Consider the following 25616-nt stretch of genomic DNA (forward strand, 5'->3'; position numbering starts at 1 on the left):
GGCAATTTTTCTCCTAATACAATCAAATAAATATATTTGCAATTTGGGAAAAGTTCTTATTTCACAGAATGCAAGAAAAAAATATTTATCAAATGTATCATAATTTGTGTTTCTGGACTAGAATCTCACTGCAATGGTGATTACTAATGTAATATAAAATATTTTTTGTAATATGGTAATGTCAGATGATATATTGTATGTCCCCCTCACTGTTTCTCTGAAGCATGCACAATTTCTCAGTGTAGAAGTTATTGGATGATTAAACAGAATCTTTGTATTATGGGTAATCTGGCCTTGGATTTCACATAAATTGCAAACCTGCATTAAAGGGCATGCATGAAGATGATTTCTCCTTTTGCACATGGCACAAACAAATATTTCAACAAACAGATCAATACGCCTCTTAAATTGTGAATATAAAGTTCAAGGACTACATGACACTGTTTGGATCTTACGATAACTTTATTTGGCTAGAATGCATGCAGACATATGAATCAACACAAATATTCATTATTTCATAATATACAAAAAAACCTTCTAAACACATAGTGGTGGTTCTCCAAGACTATAATTGTATTTCTACAAATGTTGCTTTAAACAAAAAAATCTATATACTGTATGCTTCTGTAAAAGCCACATGTAAAATAAAAATCATGCAAATTTGCCTAAATGACTAAACTACCAAAACTTGTGAAGAAAGCTCCACTAGTCACAGAAATAAAAATGCTGAACAGTGACATTAATCCTATAAAACACTGAGAATGTAGAGTTAACTTTCCTCATCCTAAATATGCAATAGACTTAAATATATATTGTTTCTTTTATTTTTTCCCATTTGATTATTTTATATACTTTTTATATTTTTATATAATCAATAACTATAAATAATATATGAATACAAATAATATTTTTATTGTACAATCCCTTTTGCAATCATGTAAATGATGAAGCTTCAAATAACATCTTTGTATAATACATATCTGCATACCCTCGTCGTTAAGATCTCAAAGATTTATTCCTTCAAAGCTACAGTTCTCATCTGGCTGGTTTGGATCATGTGTTATATATTTTTTCATGTAATTCTTCCATAAACAGATTGAAAATTACCTAATTTTGTGCCAAAGAATGTACCAAAAACATAACCCAAAACCAAAAAACGCTTTCGAACAAGGTATGGATATGGCATTTCAGAGGATAAACCACGACATTAAACACAGAATTTGTATCTTCTTAAATCCTTAAGATCCAAGATTTAGATCCAGTCAGGAAAATGACTATTTATGTTATTCAAAGTCCACTTTCTTGTGACTTAAGCACAAGGCAAATAGAGAGACAAGGGGATAATAGAAAAAATTAATAACGCGTTTAATTAAATAATCCTATTTACGAATCAATACTCAGTCTGATTTCGTCTGACCAGAAACAGATTCAGCTTGTGAAGACATCGAAAATAAAGTAGAATGGGAAATAATAATATGAAGAAAATATGAATGAATGCATATGAGGAGAAGCAAGAAAAACAACACAGCACACTGAAGTCAGCATTGTTAGATATGGTTGATAACACACACATTTACAGGTTGCTTTTAAGAATATTAGATCCTTCGGTCCACATAACAATGCATCCTTCATAACCCGTACATGCAGCGGTCTTTAATCATCTGTAATGTGGGTGACATGAAATCCGCTCAGTTCAACTCCCTTTTTACATTCACTAAGATTGGGGTTTATGTCTGTCTCATCCACAGTCTTTCTGGACGTGTAGGTGGACTTCCATCGTAGGAGGACGATCCTCTTGAAATACTTCACAGTGTTGTTCTTCACACTGACGAAGCAGAAAGTGTTGATCATACTGTTGCTCATGGCGATGCACTCGATGATGTAGAAAGCCACCAGAGAGTTCTTCTCTCTGGAGATGAGCGTTGGGTGAAAATCACGCAAGATTGTGTAGCCGTAGTACGGAGCCCAGCAGAGGATGTAAGCCGTCAGAATTCCGATGAGAACCATGACCGTCTTCCTGCGACAACGTAGCCGCTTGCGGATCTGCTCCGTCTGGAAACCTGGAACGCTCTTGAACCAGAGTTCCCTGGAGATTTGCACGTAGCACAAGGCCATTGTGAGCACCGGGCCGACAAACTCTACGGCAAAGATGAACAAGAAATAGGAACGGTAATATAGCTGTTGGTCCACAGTCCAAATCTGGGCGCAGAAGGTTTTGCTGTGGTTGGCTCCGTTAGGAACCTTGGTCGCAGAGGCAAAGTAAGCAGAGGGTATGGAAATGAGCACTGGAACGATCCATACACCGGTTATGAGGAAGTATGCCGTCTGGTACTTCATTCTGGGCCTCAACGGATGAACGATGGCCATATACCTAAACACAACATATGACTAGATTAGATGTGTCATGGTCATTTTTCAATAGACATCTCTGTACAATTTTTGCTTTTGTGGCACAATGTGTGTTCAGTAAAAATTTCTCAGTTACTATAATTACATAGAATGCATCTTTTTTAAGGAAGATGAGTCATTCTGTCTGCATTTCATTTACACACAATGGTATTAACAATATCCCAGAACAACACTATTTCTTACTTGTATGTCCTTCATTTAAGTGCTGATCTAATTATATTTGTCCCTTAGATCAGAAATGTCCTATAACTTTTAATCCTTGAATTAAAGGGAAACTTCACCCAAAAATTACAATCTGTCATCTTTTGCTACCCTTCGATAGGTTTCAAATAAATGTCTTTGTTCTGATGTACACAGAGAAATACATGCTTATAACCAAACAGATCTCGACCCCCATTGACTCCCATAGCAGGAAAAATTACCTTATCATTTGCTTTGTTCTGTTGAACACAAAAGAAGATATTTTGAAGAATGAAGGACAGCAAACAGTTCTGGGGCACTTTTGACTACCATTTGATCTTTCCTACTACGGGAGTCAATGGGGGGAGAGAATATGTCTGTGAGTAAATGTTTAATTTTTGTGTGAAGAATCCCTTAAATGCACTACAGTCATTACAGTTGACAGGAACCTCAAGGCATTTTTAATCTGCTTGAGGCTCTTATCACAAATTTGAAAAAAGAATGTGAGGAAGTTCAAACAAATTCTGGACTGTTGTAATGGGGCCGTGTCCATAAAGTGTCTGGGGAACTACTAAAGCTATTTCGATTAAAAATATATTATGCTACTGATTTCAAGACATTTTAACTTCTGTTTGAATAAAAGGATTGTAAAAAGAGTAGTAAAACATTCTCTAAAGATGACCTTTAAAATAAAAATAACTCACAAAATGTTTAAATCAAAAGCTAATTTCATTGACCTCCCTTATTGAGGTCACCTTAAAACATTCCTGAGAAAAATTCCTTGTCTGGGTTCAAATTCACTGATAATATTAATGAAGTATTCCAAACAGTCTTCCATATGTCACCATTAACACTGCATTTTACACATGGTGTTTGGAGATTTACTTTATTAAACTGTTTTACTTACTATAAATTCTGAATGCGCTGTTTTGAGGTGTTGTAGAAAGCCGATAAACAACACACACTATATTTATGCAAAATGTTTCTTAAGTATGTAAGCCATAAAACAGACAATTTAATAAAATATATTACCTGATGGGAAAGTGTTTTTCTAGTTTTTAATATTACTAAATGTAAATATTTTTAGAAACAACTGTAGGCCACTGTTAAAATTACATTTTTGCATGTTTAATAACATGGATGTAGCAAAACCTTTACAGTACACCTCAAATGCGACCAAGGCCGTCTTGTGGGTCAATTTTTTAATTGAATTTTTTACATCACTGGGAAGCTGAATAATTAAGATTTCTAATGATGTTAGGATAGTACAATATCTGGTGGAGATACAACTGTTTAAAGAATCTGAGGGTCAAAAAATCTTATATTGAGAAAATTGCCTTTTGAAGTTGTTAATCAGGGGCACTGTAGCACCATCCTCTCACAAAAATAAAGTTTTATAAATTTAGGTCACAAATGTCTCTTTCTTGTTTAAAGGATTTTTCATTATTGCATTATGAATATTAATTGCCTGTATGAAGTACAGCTCTGTATAAATAAGTGATTTGTTCTCCATGTAAGATTATGGATACCAGTGTAATAAGTCATTAACTGTAAAGCTCTGTTAAAGAGTATATACACATTTTGGTGCAATATTTGAAGTGGTCTGTTTGTCGACCATGATGCATAATGCATGAATGTGGAAAAACACAATATTTTGCCCAGTTAATATGTGACAGCAGAGAACAGACTCCGGCTGTCTGTCTCTTTAGCACCGTGTACTGCTAACATGAAAGATTTTCCAAAGCAAACCAACCTGTCAACAGCGATGGCCAGTAAGGCGTTTGTAGACACATACAGAGACATGGTCCTGAGGTAGTTGACAGAGGCACACAACACCTTCCCATGATCCCAGGAGAGCTGTTTGACTACATAGTAATCCACCAGGAAAGGGCAGCAGACCACAGCCACGATGAAGTCGGAGATGGCCAGGTTAGCGATGAGTAAATTAGTAAGGTTCCTGAGTTTTTTGTACCGGGCCAGAGTGGCGATAAACAGGAAGTTGCCAAAGCCACACACTAGCATGATACAGATGAGGACCACTCCTATGACAATGGTGCCAACGAAATATGCCAACCCCTGTGTGGTGTCAGGCATCTCATCAGCAGGAACGCCATAGTCCATGTCATAGAAGTCTGCGTCTAGAGAGTCATGCACATCAAGAATGGGCACTCGATTATGAGGGTTCACAAAGACAGCTGCCAAGTGAGTGATGTTTGTGTTCTCCATTTCAGAAAAGATGTCTTCTGAGTCTTTCTCTAGCTGTTACAGGTCATGATCCGGGCTTGCTCAGGTGAACGTCTTGTAAAAACGAATGAGATTTCATGTCCCATGAGAGTAAGCAGGTCACAAACTGAACATGAAATAGAAAACGTAAACACAAGTGCACAACATCATTGATATTATTTCATAACAAGTACACTCTTTGAAATAAAGTTTCCGTAGAGTTTTTTTGTCAGGCATATGGTTCTCTAAAGAAACTTTAATACCCAAAAACCCTCCAATACAAAGACTGGAAGGTAATGAAAGGTAAACAATATAAATAGTTATCTTAAGACCAGTTGGCCAAAAGGTTCTTTGGGGAAAAAAGTTACTTCTATAACTTTGTGTGCAGCGCATTGTTTTGTATTGCTGCAAGTGTAATGAATGCAAATGTTGTAATGAAATAAAATCCCTGAGAAAATATGACCTCATTTATTTTTTGTTTAAATCTGAATCTCTTTGCTGCTACTGCCATCCTGGAAATTAATGACAGATTTCAAACAGGTTTCACGGAGACCTTGAGGATTTTCCATCGATTGGATATAAAGTCATATCATTGGTTAAGTTTTCATTCAACCAGGCATCTTCACACAGCAACAAACACAGAAATGTTTTAACATCTACTGCACATGTTGTAACAAAGTTGTTGAACAGTAGAATGTATAGTATATTGAAATGAAGAAAATTATTAATTCCTCCTTTAACAGTTTTAGAGTACAACCGATGATGTTAAATATTATGAAAGCTTTAATCCTAATATCACTTATCCATTTATTAATGGTGTTTGGTGGTTATATTGTTCTATTAAAAGAAAAGCATCCTGAATCAGTGAGAAGATATGGCAGCTCTGTAAAAAAGCTGCATTTAGCTTTCAGAGTGAATATCCTCTGTGAATCAGACACACTCTGTCAATGACAATTTTCTTATTTCTTATCAGAAATGACGTCTTATTTAATTACTCGGTCTACGTGTTATTTAGTGTCTGCTGCTGTGTTATGTGAAAATGCATTACTTTTGTTGTTCAAACAGCATGCATGTTGTTGGAGATTGGACTAATGTAAAAAATTGTTTAATGATGATTTTACCAGTAGAAATATAGTGACATTAGAAAAATGTGTTGGTTTGTTTTGCTTCCCAAAAGGCATCACAATAATAATGTTTAAATACGATTTGTATAACACACCTTGTAAATCATAATAAGGGTGTTCACTGAAAGAGCATACATTATAATAATATGGGTTGTTACACCACTGGAATTCGATCCGTTAGGATGAACGATGAAATTTGATGCACAATTATCAAGCATTTTATTTTTCTAACGTACAACGACTGATGCAATTAAATGTGTAATATCTGTAGATACAATTATTCAAGATGATTTACCAATAACTATATTGCATTACAGAATAATTTAAACATTAGTATGCTTAAGTAGGCGATAGAATAGGCTACCTATACATGCTTCAAATAAATATCTAACTAAAACAAGAACACTTAATCTTACGCATAAACGAAACAAATAAGGATTATATTAAATATCTAGGATAGATATTTGTTCTTGAAATGTAAAAACTACGATTCCGTCTGCTTCAGTACTTTATCAATTGTTACTAAAGAAAAATAAGTAGATAAATGACAGACACTTTAAATGAAAATAGAGCAAATGTAAGAGTTTTTTAGAATGAGCAACTGAAAACCCGATGCATCTCAGTTACCCTGTATTTTAAATTTATTTTCATATACCACGTATTTAACCCAGGTCAAAAGGATCTTTTTTTTCATCTAGTATATGCTGTGCATAAACTTACCGATTTTAAAAACATCCGTTATTCCTGCCATAGTCGTTTTTCTGATTTCTCTTATATTTCTGTATAGCATTACATGTAGTACAGACGTACACGAAGATTAGCTGCTGAGTTCGTATCAGCTCTCTCTCCCTCTTGTGGCAGATGTTAAACTCTGAACATTGACGTGTTTCGTGCTCGAGCACAGATGACACCCACATGTTCAGAAGATGACGCACTCTCGCAATCTTTCAAGTGTTGCTATAAATCTCATGAATAGCATACTCCACTTATTAAATATTAAATTGATATGTGGAACATGAAGAGTCCGATTAATTAATGGATAATTTGGGCTTTTCTATGTTTCACATATCTGTATCATTTTTTTTAAAACATCAAATAATTACATTTGGACACTATAGACAATATATAAAATATAGATTATGCATAGTAGGACTTGCTTGCACCTCTGTCATAATATCAGACAAAGATTTAGACTTGAAATTAACTCAAGTGAGCTTTGAAGATTATCAAGCAAACAGGCTAATGTGTGACTGTAAATCTTATTTGTGGATTCAGCTGAAAAAAATTGACATTAATATCTACTGTTTGCCATGAAGCACTGTGGGAAATCTTACAGTATAATGGACCAAAATTAACAACAGCCACTGTCTTAAACACCTCTGTCTGACAGTTGATAGGACTGTCAGAAATGTTATATGTAACAGATATGTCAGATGGGACTGATTTAATGATTTAACATATGATTTAATTTAATTATTCTAAAAATAAAAAATAGAACACCACTCTCAGATAATGTTTTGTGGTCAAATGTGCAGTGTCATCCCGATAATAGATATTAACAAGATGTGCAACTGCAATACTATGAATTGGGGAGGGAATGCAGCGTTTCATGAGGCTATTTTCAGTAAAACGAGCCAGTCATTAAAGGGGGGGCTTAACACTGTTTCATGTATTCTGACTCATTTGCAATATTAAATGTGCTGGCTTCTCATGCTTGACATGATGAACTTGTCACAAAAACGAGTTGGACGTTTGACGTAGTATTTCTGTGCTCGATACAAGGTTAGTTTACTTTTCGGGAATGTTTTTACTTTTCGAACATGAAATTCTGCCAGCGGGAGAAAGAGCACACCCACACGTCTACCAGCGAGAGCAGGGGGAAAGAGCATGCCCACACGTCTATCAGCGAGAGTGAGAGACAGAGCAAGCCCATCAATGTGCTTCATTCGTAATACAGATTTTCAGCTGTGTTTGTTTGTTCACTGCATACGGGTGATGAATGTTATATAAATGGTGGATATGACGCTGGATTTGGAGATTGATTGATACTAATAGATGTCTGATAGTCCCAGCGCTAAAAGATGCCGGTCATGAACCGCACACGGTGAGTGAAACTGAGTCAAATGTCTGTGTTTAGTTGGCAATCGGTGTATAGCCACGGACATACATGAGGTAAACAACACAAACTTATATAACTTATAGTATATCAGTAAACTGATATACAAGAATAATGCAATGATGTGTTATGTGCTCAGGCTTAAGTTCCACTCATTGCACGCCTACAGGAGCTCGACTGGTCATTCAAATATATGGTGTGTCATGGGTTACATTCTAAGTGTATGTCCGTGCATATAAGGGTATTTTTAGCAAGCTGGTAATTCACGAGGACCTCATCAAGTGTTTAATGCAGTCAAAATAGTGGAAGGAATTCCACTGTAACATGTGCATGCACAGATCTAATAAAACACTCCTTTATTCCGTATCATATATTGTTATCACTTCATGTTTTTGGTTCATTTGGCAGACGGTCTGCGGCCATTTGTTTGGTGCCCACCACGGTTCAGGTGGCAGTGTTCACACTTACAGTCGCAATCCCACCAGAGTTCATTTTAATCAAACCAAACATGGCATATGTGAACACACCCTTAATTGACCTATTGCTAAGCCCGCCCCCTTAAATACTGTTGCTAGCTTAGACAAAAACACTGAGTTCGTTTATGTCTTACAATGAGAGAGCTGTCTGTCTGAAAGCCTTTTCCCAAGAGACTTTTTCACACATTTTGCACACACTCTTGTAGGGGGGCATTCTAGTGGGACTTTTATACATCATGGAGGAATATATAATTTTTTTCACAATAAATATGATAGATAATAAGATTAATTTGGAAGCGATAGTATACAGATCACTATGCAATTGGGAGAAGCCGGCCACCATGATCGCAAATGAAAGTATACTCAACTCAACTCAACTCAACTTTATTTATATAGCGCTTTTTACAATTTTCATTGTTACAAAGCAGCTGTACATGAGACACATTTAATACAAGTATGAATTCTAAAGCAGCCCCCCCGGCCAGGCAGATAGTGCTGTAAATGTGCCGCAGGGTAAGATTCAATTAATTTACATTTTACCAGTAATATGGAGATGCATTGACATGTAGACCTTTGTTTTGACCTGCAATGAACATGACGTGAGAACCGTTATCTATTAAGGTTTGTATGTTAGCATGGACTCGTTGGAGCACAGTAAAAATAGTAAATTAATTAGAGTATTCCAACCGTTTTCTTTAGGATTGAGGTTGAAACAGGTTACTGCGCCCAATTTTGTCTTGTTTAGGTTTAGCAAATGGAATAAACAAAATTATTCCCGAGGATACCTGGAATCAGTGTAACAAGTAGGCTACCCCAGGCACATAATTTTACCATTCGTATAGCATTAAGACCGTCAAACCGACGAGAGCTTCGGATTTTATAATGCTTCTCTATGGCCCTGAAAATTGTGTCTAATTATATAACTATTTATATTTTATTTTACTTTTATTATTGTTTTACTGTATAATAATCATATTAAATTAGCGACTTGTTGAAGTTTGTTGTATGTTCATTTTATTAAATTAACAATTTGTTGAATGGGTCCTGTAGGTTTGGTTGCATTTAAAGAAACCGTATGGTACATTGACATCTGGTGGTTGAGCTTGGTATCGCAGTCTAAATAACAAAAAATAGTGATTCATCTAATGGATATCTCCTTTTTAAGTTTAAAGATGCTCTCGATGGTGTGGAACAAGACAACTCCTGCAATTTCTACACAAAACCTCCTAGACTGGGGAAGTCAATACAATTTTAAATAAAAGCAGACAATTCAACCCAACCCATTCAGAAGACATTTAAACTAAACTGAACAAATAACGATTTTTGATGTCCTTTTTTTGGAGGAAGAATCTTAAAGCATTTGTGTGGAACTGCCTTATCAATGAAACATCAGCTTAAATTTTTGAGATGCTACAATATATCAGAACTGTGTAGAGACCAGCAAGACGGAGGGATTGATCTGCGTACATCATCAGCATCATTCTTTTATCGTTGCTTTCAAACAGAGGCCTGAAATCTCTTTCTATCAACCCCATTTGAGACCATGTTAGACAAATTCTGTTGATTTTATAATTTACAAATGCAAGACATTTGAGTGCATAGCACCTTTATGACGGCGCCTAATCCATCTCATTTAATAAAGAGCTCTAGTGTCTATGCCCAAAAGAATAAAAACAACAGTACCTCCTCCACCTTAGGCCGTCAGCTAATATCTACTGGGAAAGGATACATGGTTTGCGGTTAATGCTCAATACATGTTAAATAATTTATTTGCACCAGTAAAAAAACAGAAAGCTGCAAAGGTGCAGTGTAAGAAAATTGAGGAATATCATATTTTATCAAGGTCTTGTTATTGCGTGAAAAACTATGTCTTTTATTCGAAAAAAAGTTGTGGATTGGAGTTAGTTGCAGTCGTGTGGATTGAGGTAGAAAACTGCATGACCTAAATTGGAGTGTCGTTCCCAGTTAGGTGAGTGGTTAAATGTCAGCAGGCATTACATTTACAAGGTCAGATCACAGATCAGCGGCATCAGAGGACAATGAGCTACACAGAACAAATGAGAACGAAAGGCTGAGAAAGGATGAGACTGATGGATCCGCTGCAGTTCATTTCTGATGTTAGGATTCTTTGAAAACAGCTTGTGATCCAACATCAAGTCAAAGTAATGTGCAGACAAAACCACAATTCTTCCCATCTTGGGTATTTCAAGACGTTTATGACATTGCAGCGGTTGGCTTTTATTTTTGGCATCATGCACAAACATCAGACACAGAATATAAAATCAGTTTTATGAAAATATACAAGGATTATTAGGAACACCATACTAATACTGTGTTTGACCCCCTTTCGCCTTCAGAACTGCCTTAATTCTACGTGGCATTGATTCAACAAGGTGCTGAAAGCATTCTTTAGAAGTGTTGGCCCATATTGATAGGATAGCATCATGCAGTTGATGGAGATTTGTGGGATGCACAAAGCTTCCGTTCCACCACATCCCAAAGATGCTCTATTGGGTTGAGATCTGGTGACTGTGGGGGCCATTTTAATACAGTGAACTCATTGTCATGTTCAAGAAACCAATTTGAAATGATTCAAGCTTTGTGACATGGTGTATTATCCTGCTGGAAGTAGCCATCAGAGGATGGGTACATGGTGGTCAAAAAGGGATGGACATGGTCAGAAACAATGCTCAGGTAGGCCGTGGCATTTATGCCCAATTGGCACTAAGGGGCCTAAAGTGTGCCAAGAAAACATCCCCAGACCATTACACCACCACCATCAATGCATTAATGAGAAATTGAACAGGTGTTCCTAATAATCCTTTAGGTGAGTGTATAACATTCCATTTTAAAGCACCAAACATTGTAAGGTTTCTTTAAGGTAGTTATCAAATAGGTCATATCTATGAGGGGTGATGTGGTCATGAAAGTTAAGAAAGATACTGTGAACTTCTTATTTGATTTTCTATAGTCGAACTCAAGAATACTAAGCAGTAGGTTTTGTAACTCATGGTCCCAGCCACTATAAACTTTAGTATGTTTTTGACCAATTTGATGTAAAATGGTTTGATGATAAAATGCTTGTTTTGTTTTGTAATAATATCTTATATTATGGTGCAATTATATTTTTCTCCACATACAGTTACCAATGTACTAATAAATATTTACAGCTGCTAGAAAAATTTAAAGACCATTCCAAATTTTCATTTAATATATAGATGTATTGTAGTCTTTCTAGTCCAGTGTTAAATTTCAACAAAATCAAACCTCAGGAGTGGTGATGATAAAAATCCGGGTTATCACATAAAAAATGTACAAAGTGTTGTATTGCCTAAAAGTGATTATGAACTTTTTGCCGAATTTGAAGTCAGTACAGAGCATCTTTTCTGTTATTTTCACCTGTTTCTCCAGGTCTCATTTTCTTCAAATAAATGCAAATAGAAACAATATTTTTATTTTGACATTTGGTAAAAATAATAATTAGTAGTTTGCAGAATGAAACAAGAACAGTAATTTTACCTAAATATAAATAGTGAATTCAGAAATCTGAAATGATGCTTGAACACATTTGCATTCAACAAGGCCAAGAGAAATCACAAGCCATCAAATACAGTAGAAATACTGTAACTATTTTCAAGTTAAGATACCAAGAAATTAATAATTCCTCTTGGTTACGGTACACACACACAGAAAATAGACATTATTGCAGTCTTTTGCAGCGCTGTTGCCCTGTGGGTGTGCTGCAAGAGATTCATGCAGCCTGAATGTGTTTATTCACTCTGTTTGAAAAACGCTGTCTGTCAGCTGTCACATTTCTGCAAAGTTCTGCACATCACTGTGAAAACTAACTGCAGTAGACACAAGAAAATTCAGCATTGTGGATTGTCAATTCTAAATGACACAAATCCCATTGATCTCTCTGTTGGGGTTGAATAAATAGACACCCAGTATTACAGTTCTTTTCACTCTCCTCTCCTTTGCTTCCGGTGATTGACGTCTCTAACAATGTCAAAGGAGAGCATGTGCATTTGAAAAGCAGACTCTTCCCTTTAAAGTAACAGAAAGGGCAGTTCTGCCAGCCTTGGCTTTGAGCAGTCACTTGAGGCTGCTCCAGTGTGATGATAATAATTCATTATGGCAGAGGGGAGAATCATCTCTAGTCAGACCCTCAAAGCAGTGATGGAGATGATTAACCCTTCAGTTTCACCTGAGCAAGGCCACTGAGCCCACAGAGTGCCAGACACATCACAGACCGCCGTGAGCTTATTAGTCCCCAACAGCTTCTAATAAGCAATGGTGTTCACTCCGAATTTTAATGGGATGAAACTAAAATGCACACCTGTCGCCACACATTCAATGTTAATGCACATTACTACATTGCTTGGAGAATGTCAACAGTCTACAGTGAGACTATATCATTGAACACGCTATATTATAATTATTGGTGAAATTACTCAACTTCTTAATTATAAAATCAATAAATGAATAAAACACATTTACTAGTCACTGCTGGATTGACAAAATAAGGCATTGTGTTTTATGGGTGCTCTATCTTTTGTGTATTCGTATCGGTAAGCTTTCTTTGGTTCTTTACCTTGTTTAGTTTTAGTCACATATTTGTTGACATATTAATTATATATTTTCCTTCATCATGTAACATCTGTGTCGTTTAGATGGCTCTTCAGTTACAGTGTTTGCGTTTAGTTATATGTCTGTCCTGTGCTGTTTTTGTTTACATTTATCCCATTATTCTCTGAGTATTAGTTTATCCTTTTCATGCCTGATGAATTTTTACTAAATTACACAGTATCAGTGTATTTCTGATTTCATATTTGTTGTTATACATTAAGTTATTCTGTTATATTGTTATAAGTATTTAGGTCAGGCATATGGACACTTCCTCACCTGACTCCTGTGGAGGAGTTCCCCAAGATCAGCCATGTAATGATATGGGATGATGCCACCATAAAGACAATCTTTTGGAGTGGACTGAAGGACCACATCTTCGAGCAATCACCAACAATCACCTCTCTAGCTCGATATATTGACACTTTGCTGTGCATATGTGGGTCACATCGATATATTGACACTGTGTTTGAGGCGGTGCTGGAATCATGCTGTTAGAAGACTTCCAGTCCACTCCAATCTTCTGGGTACAAGCGGTCTTAATATATTCCACCCCTGCTTCGAAGCTCCGCCAAACTCCACCTCCTGTCCTCTGCGATCCATCCTCCATCTCTCAGCCCTCCACCAACTGCTGTTCCTGAGTGGAGCTCAGAGATCACCACCTTGGCCATAATAGTATTAGCAGCTGGATGTGTCAGGTGGATGCCTCTGAAATATTGGGGGGCTCTCCCCGGGCTGGATTGGTGCCATATAGCACTGCTTCCACATAAAGAACCTGTTACGCCCCTGTATGGTTCTTCAGTGGTTCTTTGGGGTGTCTAAGGTGCAATATCACCCCTGCCATACAAAGAACCTGGTAACCCATTCAAGCCATCTGTTACATGTTATGATTTTCCGGGGGAGAACCCAAGTGCAGGCAAACACAGGGATGAAGGGGTTAACAAGGAATTTATTATACAAAATGAACACTACAAAAGGACAAAACAAAACCCACGAGGGGGAAAACAAGACAGGATTGATAATGAACTAAATCAAGGACACGGACTCACTCTGCTGGGAAAACAAACAATTTGAACAACACTAAATCTAAAATTACAAGACAAGAGCTAACAGGAACAAGGAACATAGGTTTACAGGTTTACAGGTTACTGATACAAGAACCAGCGTACTTTCTCAGTGAACAGAGTACTAGGAACAGAGCACAGTACAGCAACATCAAACAATAGACAAGAGGATGCTTTAGAGGGAAACAAACACAGGATAATTGGCAAAGGACAGGTGTGGGTAATTAAACACTAATGGGAAGGTAACAAGGAAACGAGATGGCGGGAGACACAGACAAGACATGAGAAAGCGCATGTCAGCCAATATAAACTCAGCAAAAAACGAAACGTCCCTTTTTCAGGACTGTGTATTTCAACAATAATGTTTTAAAAAATCCAAATAACTTTACAGATCTTCAATGTAAAGGGTTTAAACAATGTTTTCCATGCATGTTCAATTAACCATAATCAATTAATTAACATGCACCTGTGGAATGGTCATTAAGACCTTAACAGCTTACAGAGAGTAGGCATTTAAGGTCACAGTTCTAAAAAACGCAGGACACTAAAGAGACTTGTCTACCGACTGTGAAAAACACCCAAAGAAAGATGCCCAGGGTCCCTGCTCATCTGCGTGAATGTGCATTAGGCATGCTGCAGGGAGGCATGAGGACTGCTGATGTGGCTAGGGCAATAAATTGCCATGTCAGCACTGTGAGACGCCTAAGACAGCGCTACAGGGAGACAGGAAGGACAGCTGATCATCCTCGCAGTGGAAATACACCTGCACAGGATCGGTACATCCGAATATCACACCTTCGTGACAGGTACAGGATGGCCACAACAACTGCCCGAGTCACGCCAGGAACACACAATCCCTCCATCAGTGCTCAGACTGTCCGCAATAGGCTGAGAGAGGCTGGACTGAGGGCTTATAGGCCTGTTGTAAGGCAGGTCCTTACCAGACATCACCAGCAACAACGCCGCCTATGGGCACAAACCAACCTTCGCTGGACCAGACAGGAGTAGCAAAAAGAGCTCTTCACTGATGAGTCACGGTTTTGTCTCACCAGGGGTGATTGACGGATTTGTGATAATCGATGAAGGAATGAGCGTTACACCGAGGCCTGTACCCTGGAGCGGGATCGATTTGGAGGTGGGGGGTCCGTCATGGTCTGGGGCGGTATATCACATCACCATCGGACTGAGCTTGTTGTCATTGCAGGCAATCTCAATGCCTTGCGGTACAGGGAAGACATCCTCCTCCCTCATGTGGTACCCTTTATGCATGCTCATCCGGACATGATCCTCCAGCAGGACAATGCCACCAGCCATACTGCTTGTTCTGTGCGTAAGTTTCTGCATGACAGCAATGTCAGTGTTCTGCCATGGCCAGCGAAGAGCCCGGATCTCAATCCCATTGAGCACGTCTGGGACCTGTTGGATCGCAGGGTGAGGGCTGGAAACATTCCCCCCAGAAATGTCCAGGAACTTGCAAGTGCCTTGGTGGAAGAGTGGGGTAACATCTCACAGCAAGAACTGACAAATCTGGTCCAGTCCATGAGGAGGAGATGCACTGCAGTACTTCAAGCAGCTGGTGGCCACACCAGAACTGACTGGTACTTTTGATTTTGAGCCTACCTTCAGTCAGGGACACATTATTCTATTTCTGTTAGTCACATGTCTGTGAAACATTTTTAGTTTATGTCTTATGGTGTTGACTCTTTTAGTGTTCATACAAATATTTACACATATTAAGTTTACTGAAAGTAAAAACAGTTGAAAGTCAGAGGACGTTTCTTTTTTTGCTGAGTTTATAAGCAAAACCATGACTTTCTCACACAAACCCAAGGGCTATGCCATGACTCCGCTGCAAGACAAGAATAAACATGACATGATAGCGGAATCATAACATTACAAGTCAAAGAACCACTGTTATGTGGCTCTACGCTTGTCCATTGCCTGACTGCATTAATTCAGCAGGACTAGTGCTGTTCCATGACAATACTAAGGCCCTGTCCACATGAACATGGGTATTTTGAAAACCACAGCTTTTTCTATTTTTGCTATCTTCTTTGTTTAATGTCAGATTCCAGGCTTCTGATTGGCCAACATGGCTTTATGGTTGTTATATCAGCACCTGTTGGTTTGGCATGCTTTTGACATGTACAAATTGTGTTTTTTTTATATACAAATACCCGTGTATGTTTGGACTAGGCCTAACTTGCATTATCCTATGTACTGATATATTATATATGCAGTCAATGGACAGATTACTGACTGTGTATGTGTGGCATTGCCAGACTGTGGTCAAAATGTTGTTTGTCCCATGAAATAGCAGGCTGTGCAATTTTTCATTGTCAAAAAGAGGGCCATAGAAGTGCATCATTGTTTTTGTAGAAAATGACATTGATCAGAAAACAAAAGAACCACTAAATAGATTCCTTTCTACAGCAAAGCCCTCAACAATGACAATGCTTTTTCTAGCCTTATGCAGAGGACTCCGCTGGAAGAATCCACAGGTGATCTCATGTAAAATAACAGGTTTGAAAAGTGTTTTAGCTATTTGGCCCAGTGCCCCGAATGGGCAGAGTTTACTCTAGCATGAGACAGTGGAGGGGGAGCATCCTAGTTTTCACACACTAAAGGTGCTGTGGGGTGACGCACACAAGCAGAGGATCGCGGAGGAGACCATCCCGCACACGCCATGTTCAAGACCAGGTACCTGCACGAGGTGCGCAAAGATAAGTATGAGCGCTCTGATGTCTTTGAGGAGCCCAGCAGCCCTCAAGCTTCAACCTCTGGGACCTCTACAAAGTCCGTTCCTGGCTGGGAGAGCCTTCAAGAGCTGAACAGCCGCTTTGCACGTTACATCAATCGGGCTCGCGTGCTGGAGCAGCGCAATGCCGTGTTCCGCAAGCAGCTCGAGACTCTTCAGCGGATGGAGGAGGAATCCGGATTGGAGGAGGCCTTCAGCCAGCAGATCAACGTCAACCAACAGCGCATCAGAGAACTGCAGTCTGAGCGAGCCAAACTGGAGAGAGAGCTTAAAGATGCTGAACGCATGCTGGATGAGTACAACAGCAGGTTAGAACACTTGAGAAATACATTTTAATACATTGCACTCAGTGAGAACTATACGGTCACAAAAAAAAACTTATAAGAAATACAGAGATTAGGGATTTTGGGGGTTGACAGTGACTGTACCCTTTAATTGGTTGCTTACCAAAAAAAAATAGATGTTAAATTTTGACTTTAGTTTAAATAATTGTATTATCTTTATTATTTACTAAACTGAATAGTGTATTATTACTTTCTATTAATCTGTTCCACATATAGTATGTGATAACATCTCTAGAGCACCAATACTGCTTAATGGAGAACCTGGCCATGAGTTGATACTTTTGTTGAATACACTTCTTTAATGTCTGCAGGTTTATGTCATGTATGGTCTATCTTGGTTCGTTCAAGTTTTGTTGGATAAAAGACAAAATAATAACAGCTAGCCAAATGTCTTTAGTCAGTGGAAAACATTGTCTGGAGGCTGGTCTGGTTCATGTTTTCATTGTTTTATAACACAGAGATCTACGAGACAGCAAACTAAAGAGAAATTGTATCACTAAGTGCAGTGCCGGCTTGATCAATAACACATCTTGTTCACACTGGTCACAATAAGACTGATTAACTCACATGACTTCTGAAATTACCTGTACAAAATGTCTCACTGTTGTTCACAGATACAGAAATGAATGTGAATATCAAGAACAGCTGCGGCGCTCACTGGAACAGCTTAATAAGGTAAATAATATACAGCACCCTTCCATGAGCCACAGTTTCATAGGAAAACATTAATGCAATGCCTAAAACAATTAATCTTGAATGTGGTAAATTTTGATTTAAGTGAATTTCAACAACACCAAAATTACAAAAGCCACAAATGCTCATTAATTTACACAATGTTTTACTGTAACAATAGGCTTAATAATAAGTTCAAACAATTATTCTTCCAATAAATATACTGGTTTGATAACTGGTAATATGAAAGATGCTGGAAGTATCTCTCAAAGCTCTGCCCTCAAATCTCATGGCAGCAAAATGGATTCATGTCAACAAGACACAGTCGCCAGGGTTGAAATGTTGAAGCATACATTTCTTAACTACTTCTACACCCCTGTTGGGTGTGTGACATTATCAGGAGAAAATATTTGTGTGACACCACTGTGATCCCTTGCTGAGTCCATTTGCTCTCTTGTCTGCAGGAAGCCGATACGGTGCTATTGAGGAACCTTGAGTATCAGATCCAGCTGCAGTTCCTCCAAGATGATGTCAATGCAACCAAAGAGAGGCACAAAAAGGTAGGTAGGAGGTGACTGCAACCCACGCTTCGGTCTGTTTAAAGAGCCACGAAACACTAAACAACATTTATTTAGATACAAACAATGTTGGTTGTGTTGCACATAATAGAAAACAATGTTAGCAACTGTAAGTTATTAAAGATTAGAGAAAACTAATTAATTTCTAGGTTTTTTGTGCTAGTTTTGCCTCACGGCTTTAAAATCCTCACCTGGCTAACGTCAAAGGATGTGACGTGGCGATGTACTATAGTACATATAGTATAGTACTATAGTACATCAACGGCACATCCGTGTCTCTTTAATATTCATGAAACTGTGTTTTCTTGACCAATGAGAAGACATTTCTCCTAATTATTCATTACATGCATGACCTTAACATGAACTGAAAAGATTTGCAGGAGTCAGTTATTTTGATATCTTGTTATTAATGGGATTTCCTTCATACAGTATAATGTGAAGCAAAATATTTCTTGAGTAATGAAATGGACCATTCAGTCTCATTGGTCAGGTGTATCTTCATTCATCCATTCTCTTTTTTTCTCACAGAACCTTGCTGAGATTCAGACGTATCTCAACATTTTGCATCAGATCAACCAGACCATTCCTCTGTTGGCAAACGTTTCGGTTTCAGAGGTAGGGTGACCTTGTTATTCTCAACACCTCGGGGAGCAAGCTGATTCTCTTTTGTCACACAAAATAAGAACTGGGTGTCAGCGGTGCCATTAAAATGAGTGTTGTGATCTGAATGTGTCCTCAGTGATCAGTCTCTCTGATGCACCTTTAATGTTCATGTATCTCAGGAAAGAACAATATGCTATTGCTACAGTATTTTCTCTGAATCATACGTTTAATTCCTTCTTTTGTATTTTACATTTTTGTATTTAAATTTTGTTAGTGGTTGACGATATGGCCAATGCTTATTTGTTAATAAAGTACTCATCTACTGGGAAGGGTTCTCAAGGGTTTACAGAGAATGGATTTAAAGGGACAGTTGACCCAAAAATTACAACTCTGTCATCATTTGCCCAAACAGATCTAATCCCCCACTGACTTCCATAGTATTTATTTTCCTACCATGGCAGTAAGAGGGGGGTGAGATCTGTTTGGTTGCTAACATTCTTCCAAATATCTTCCATTGTAATAAGCAGAACTAAGAAATGTATACATGTTTGGAACAACCTGAGGGTGAGTAAATGATGACAGAATTTTCATTTTTGAGTGAACTTTCCCTTTAACAAATATCTCCTGAGCCGAAGTTCTCTTTGTAAAAATATTTAGGGTCTTCTGCAGAATTGCAATATTGGGGGCTTGTTCTAAGCCTAAGCAATTGCACTAGTCTTCAGAAGCATCACTATAACCATTTAAAAGAAATAGTGTACAAAAAAATTTAAGTCGTTCATTTGTTATACCAAATGTTTTCAGAAATGTTTAAATCCAGAAAAATTTGGCAATTTATTAAGCGTTACACCACTGCTCATTGCGTTGCCTGTCAATGGCGTCATTGTCCACGATATTCTCGGTTTTAACTTTAATTGCTGTAGAAATTGTAGGTGTGTTCACTGCAGGACCGATCGGCGTATGACATAAATGTATTAGAGGGGGATTTGAAAGCAGTACCGTTGAGTTGCGTTTGCTTTCCATGATGTCCTACGCCTATCGATCTGCCCAGCACCGGATGGAGTCAAACGCTCCTCAAGCTAGCAGGGAAAATGAATTAGTTCTGTGAGCATTTACTCTGCTTTCAACCCTGTATGACTTTCAGTTCAGTTTTTAGTGGAAGAAACAACAAATGGCATTGGCCACCACGGCACCTTATGAATCATTAAGTATTCCATTGTGTTGAATCTAACCCAAGAGTATATTTATCAGATTATCTCTTTCTTTCTTGTAAACAAATACTATTGATTATACATAGGGTTGAACAAGTAGCTTATGCCTCATTTGTGCAAGAACATGAATGATGAATTGTGACCTGCTGAAGAATTGTAATCTATCCCATTATTTCAGTGCAATTCTAAACTTAAAGACATTGTTTTTTTTGGTTGATGAAATCGTCAAAAGCTCAAGCAGCGAGAAAGCACACACTGTTGGGTGCTTTATTATGAGTTGGTGTGAGTCATAATGTACTACTGAATCCCCCAAACCAGATCGAAAAGACGACACAGTCTTCTTTGGTCAAACAGGGTTTGGAGTTTGAAAGTAAATGATGACAGAATCATCATTTTCGGGTGATTTATTACTTTAATCATTGAGCTAATATCATCCACCCTGTGGCCATGTGGTAATTGGGTTCTTTGACAGGGCGACATGCTATCAAATTCAATCTCCCTTTCAATCCTGTGACATTTCCTTGCTTCTCAAAGGCCACACAAAAGCATTAAAACCTGTAATAGCTTTACAAGGCTAATTCAATTTGGACTCTGTAAATTTATGACTGAAAATGTAGTGAAAATGCCAGTAGCAGCCATAAAAGTAGACTTCGGGCTGTCGATTTAGCTTGTATTAGTGATGCAATAACACTTGCACTTTCATTAGATGGTTGATTCAGTCATCGGTATGAATAAAATACACATTTCTAGAAGTGATGCAGTAAGAAAAGAGTGCAGAAGTTAATACCCGACGTTTGCCTAGATGTAAGTGCCATTTTAAATTCAATCCCGAAATCACTAAGCAATTACTGTGGTTAAAACAATGTTACTTCTCAGAGAAACGTTTATTTACCAATCATACAAAGTGCATGTAGTTCCACAGCACTACAGATGTAACAAGAAAGTGGAAAGTGATCCTTTTTGTACATAACAGTCAAATTCAAACTTATAATAGAGACCCTGATGTACTGGGTCTTAAAAAATATATAGCCTGTGTTTTAATGTCAGATTTAAAAATGTGATTTGATAGTTCACACATAGCAGCCAAGCGTTAGACTGAAATGCCCAAACCGTGTTCACATTAGTGTTATGTACTGTATGTTAATTAAAACCAGAGTATTATACCCGTGGTCTTACCAATGACATGTTGATTCCTTGATTCTTGAAGTGGCACTCGAAAGATCTCTATGTCCTTCTTATACTTAAAGGCTAGCTTTTGGGCATGTTTGACCTTCAGAGCATCAAACTGTTCAGATTGTCTAGTGTCTGTACTTGACAGCTCTACAGTCAAAGTGACTTATTTTACTCTATGTGATCCGACTACGAAAGACCCTTGCCCTTTTTTCCTTTCTCTGTACAGGAACAGGAGAGGTTGGTCGCTCAGCGGAGGGTTCCTGCCCTGAGGAGTCAGCTGGAGGAGTACAAGAGCGCCATCTGTCAGCTGCAGGCTCAGAAGCAGCGCCTGCAGAAGGAGGTACTGTCATGTGACAGGGGATGAGGAAAGATTGCTGCTCTCTAACTGAACGCACTGCTCTTAGAGGACATCTCATAAAAATGTTTACATTTCATTTAAAATCATTACAATATTTGTAAACTAAAGTAACAGATGCATTATGTGAAATGTCTTTGAGCTGTGATGCAATAGCTTGACAGTAGGAAGAGAAACGTGGATTTAACCTTTATGAACTTATAATGTCTGATTTGGCAAAATTGTACAATGTGACAGATGATTAGCTGTACTGTTGCATTTGATTGAAGGCACCACATTTGAAAGATATGATAAACTTAATGGATTTACTTCTTTCATAAACTTGCACAGTTAAACAATTAGTTTACTGTATTAAGCATTGTCTTCCCCATGTAACACATCAGCTTAATAGTGCAAAATAATTTTAATTTATATTATAGCTTTAATGTAAAAGTACATTTTTATTTTGTAGCGTTATACATATAATATAGTTATACATTTTTATGAATTGTATTTTTATTTATCTTCATCTGTTGGCCATGTGTCTGTTTCTCTTAGACCTCCGTGTTGGAACTAACCATCAAGACCACACAAGAGAGCTACGATGATGAAATCCAAATAAAGAATGAACAAATCGAGTCCCTCAGGAAAGATATTGAGGAGGCAGAGAAGTCGCTCGAGAAATACACCAACAACTGTCGACAGCTGGCTGTATACCAGACCTCTCTGGAGAATGAACTTGAGAGGAACAAGAGAATCATCGAGAACGAAGACAGCAGGTGAGAACATCATCGGTGTATTATGGCAATGAGACTGTATGGACTGCAGTGTGAATAATCTTGTTTGTTGTAAGATTCACTCGCATGTTTGCGGTAGTTAGAAGTTTGATTGTTTGTTGTTTTTTTGGTTATTGTAGGCTATGCCACACAGTGGCAGTATAACTACATTTATATCACCCATGAGATTTTCTCTTGACATTTTCTCTTTTGCTCTACAGCAGATATTTTAGTATTCACAAGCCTTGGATGTTTGTAATGGGTTCTTTCCAAAAATGTTTTGTGTTTAAATATGCATTTTGCTTTTCTACCCTGACTGTCACAGGTTGAATTCAGCAATAATTGGAACACCCATTACCTTTTTACCAATTGACTACAAATACACGCATATTCCTACCACAATCAGGAAAGGAAAAGGTGAGAATCTCAGGGGGGGTTTGGGTATGCATCATTATCATAGTCTTGCAGATTCAACAAATCATTAGCCAGCAGCTGCCACCTAAAGCAAAGATTTCCGCCCACTCAGCTGTCAATCATTCCCATCCTGTGTCTCGTGTTATGCTTCTCAGACGCCTTGAATTCAGAAACACAGTCCAATTGCTTCTAAGGTCATTGGTTTGGCCCTGTTAACAGTGATAAATGACAATGGCCTTTACGTTTGTGAGAGTTCATGGTCCCACATTGAGTTGTGAAACGTTTGAGTAATTGTTGTTTGTACCGAGCCACATAAGGTTTCTTAAGAGGAAAAGAAAATGGTTTGAGTTGCATTTTGTCCTTGTGCTTGTATACATGGGACATTTAAGACATTTAAACATCTCAGCTGAAAAGACAAGCTTAGATCACCATAAACTGCCATGAATGCTATCAAACTGGTTTATGATGTTTATATTTTCAACAGAAATTGATAAAACATTTGTAAAACTTCACAATAAGGTTGGTTAGTTAATGGATTAGTTAACAATGAGGAATTATTCCACACTACAGCATTTAATAATATTAGTTCGAGCTCATTTCAGCATTTACATATATAATCAAATCAAATGTTGTAAGAGTTAACATTAGTTAACGGACTATGAATTAACATGAATTACTGTATTGACATTAAAAACTAACATTAACAAAGATACATGTTGTAAGACATGCTGAAAAACTATAATGCTATAATGTTAGTTCATGTTAGTTATTTTATTTACCGCATTTAATTTGTACAAATACAACCTTATTGAAAAGTGTTACATAAGTATCTAAATTATCTTCAGTTGATACTGAATAATGTCTATAAAGAAGCTAACCTAAACAATAATCCTGCTGGTTTTAAGTTAATTATTCAGGCGTGTTGTCCAATTTTTGTTTTTAATATATTGTGAGAAATGTTATGTTTTATGTTGTTAAATTAATGAAAGGGATAACACACGATTTAGTTAAAAGTAACAAAAAATGTGTTGTCCTTAAATAGACAGACATGTGTTCGGTTAAGGAAAGATTGTGTTGTTTTACCACATAAGTTTATATAGTCTTAAAACAATTTATACAAAAGTGTTTTGGTGGACACATGGTCTAAAAATTGATCAAGATATTTTCATGCCATCTCTGGACTAATTACAGTTAAAAATATGTAGTACGCTTTTTATAACTTTTAATAACTATTGAATCCCTATTAATTCGATGCCATAAAATACAACATTTTTAAACATTTGAGGATAAAGGTTCTTTAAGGAACCAAAAGGTTCTTCTCTGGCATCGTGATCCACCTATATTTTTAAAAGTGCATGTTAAGTTCAAAAGCATGTTTTTAAATGTTTTTTTTAGACATCAACCAAGTTATCCAAGACATAACCAGTGTAAAGCCTCGTCAGAAGACCTTGGCCAAGAAAGTGTTGAAAAAGAAAGAAATAACTTCCAAAGGAGCTATGGAGAGTGGACTGGAAAAGAGGACAGCAGAAGAGTTTGAGAAAGAGGAGAAAGCACAAATGATGGAGGAACAGCCGGTAAGAAGTGAGCAGTGTGTTCCTTGTGAGGACGTGCCAGATGGAGCCCAGATCAGCAAGGCCTTTGATAGTCTTTGTAACATCATTCGTGACCGTATGAGGCGAGTTAGGAAACCTGAGCCCATCGCTGACTTTTTCAACAAGGGCCATTACGTCCTGGTCACGGGCGACTCAAACTATCTTGATCCCTGCTTCATCACAACCACCCCCTCCGCCAGTCACGTCTTTGTTACTATCCGAGATGGCGCGATGCCTCATGGTCCTGACATGACTGTTACACCGAGCCCCAGCCCACCACCAAGCCCTCGTGACAGCAAAAGCCACAGTCCTCCTCCAGGTCCCAAACCGCCCTCAACCCAACGTGGCAGCAAGAGCAAGACCCCAGAAGAACCAGGCGATTTCAGAGGCCCTCCACCCATGCCATCGCACAGCTCCATGAGCTATGAGAAGGTAGAAGCTGTGGAGTCTATTGAGAAGCTCTCACCAGACAAAAAAGTGAAGGGCTATGAAGAGACGACCACAGTAGTTGAGACCATGATCGAGAAGACGAGCAGAAAGAAGCATTCTGACAAAACTTCTTAAACGACGCTTGCTGGCCATTCCTACCATGGACCTGCTCCAGTTTCACCTCCAGCTTGCTGTTGAGTAGTGCTGTTCCTTTTTTTGCCTGCAACATTGCCTTTGACATTTACTGTCTGAAAACTTGGGAAGTCAAAAATCAAACGCCCCATCTCCCCCTCAAATGAATAGAAGATGCATATTTTAAGTCACAGGCTCTGTTCCAAAGCACAGTAAGCAGCCTTGCTTTCTATGGTCGGCTAATTTAGAAGGTTTCACACAGGCAGCAACTCCATTCAAAACAAAACAATTGTTCATTAGAGTTAGCCCGTTGATAAGCTAACAACACCAAGATTCATTAGCAACTGTTAATACGGATATTAATCAAAAAAAGATTTGATGTGAT

At 37.9% G+C, this 25616-nt stretch overlaps 2 protein-coding genes across 3 annotated transcripts; one reads left to right on the forward strand and one right to left on the reverse strand.

The window, feature by feature from the left end:
* Positions 1–1653: 1653 nt before the first annotated feature.
* On the reverse strand, positions 1654–9340 carry prokr1b (prokineticin receptor 1b). 2 transcript variants are annotated; one of them, XM_056761402.1, is made up of 3 exons: positions 9314–9340; positions 4343–4939; positions 1654–2371 (listed from the first exon to the last, which is right to left on the reverse strand). In XM_056761402.1, the coding sequence occupies exons 2-3, from the start codon at positions 4813–4815 to the stop codon at positions 1654–1656; spliced, it is 1191 nt and encodes a 396-aa protein (XP_056617380.1). In that variant the 5' UTR covers positions 4816–4939; positions 9314–9340. The 2 variants fall into 2 exon arrangements, with proteins under 2 accessions (XP_056617380.1, XP_056617379.1); XM_056761401.1 differs by lacking the exon at positions 9314–9340 and adding an exon at positions 6657–6770.
* A 7564-nt stretch (positions 9341–16904) lies between these two features.
* Positions 16905–25234, forward strand: LOC130432084 (filensin). Its single transcript, XM_056761320.1, has 8 exons — positions 16905–17284; positions 17935–17995; positions 18457–18552; positions 19099–19185; positions 21781–21894; positions 22447–22667; positions 22990–23081; positions 24474–25234. Exons 1-8 carry the CDS (start codon positions 16905–16907, stop codon positions 25232–25234), a joined length of 1812 nt encoding a protein of 603 aa, XP_056617298.1.
* The last annotated feature ends 382 nt before the right edge of the window (positions 25235–25616 follow it).

Source organism: Triplophysa dalaica, chromosome 11, assembly GCF_015846415.1.
Source record: "Triplophysa dalaica isolate WHDGS20190420 chromosome 11, ASM1584641v1, whole genome shotgun sequence".
Lineage (NCBI taxonomy): Eukaryota > Metazoa > Chordata > Actinopteri > Cypriniformes > Nemacheilidae > Triplophysa > Triplophysa dalaica.

What these genes read in the sequence shown, in the direction of transcription:
- LOC130432084 (XM_056761320.1), top strand. Translation starts at nt 16,905, where the DNA reads ATGTTCAAGACCAGGTACCTGCACGAGGTGCGCAAAGATAAGTATGAG. An exon ending in AGCAGCGCCTGCAGAAGGAG is followed by an intron (nt 21,895 to 22,446) that starts GTACTGTCATGT and finishes TGTTTCTCTTAG; the next exon opens with ACCTCCGTGTTGGAACTAAC. An exon ending in CACAATCAGGAAAGGAAAAG is followed by an intron (nt 23,082 to 24,473) that starts GTGAGAATCTCA and finishes TGTTTTTTTTAG; the next exon opens with ACATCAACCAAGTTATCCAA.
- prokr1b (XM_056761402.1), bottom strand. Translation starts at nt 4,815, where the DNA reads ATGGAGAACACAAACATCACTCACTTGGCAGCTGTCTTTGTGAACCCT. An exon ending in CTGGCCATCGCTGTTGACAG is followed by an intron (nt 2,372 to 4,342) that starts GTTGGTTTGCTT and finishes TGTTGTGTTTAG; the next exon opens with GTATATGGCCATCGTTCATC.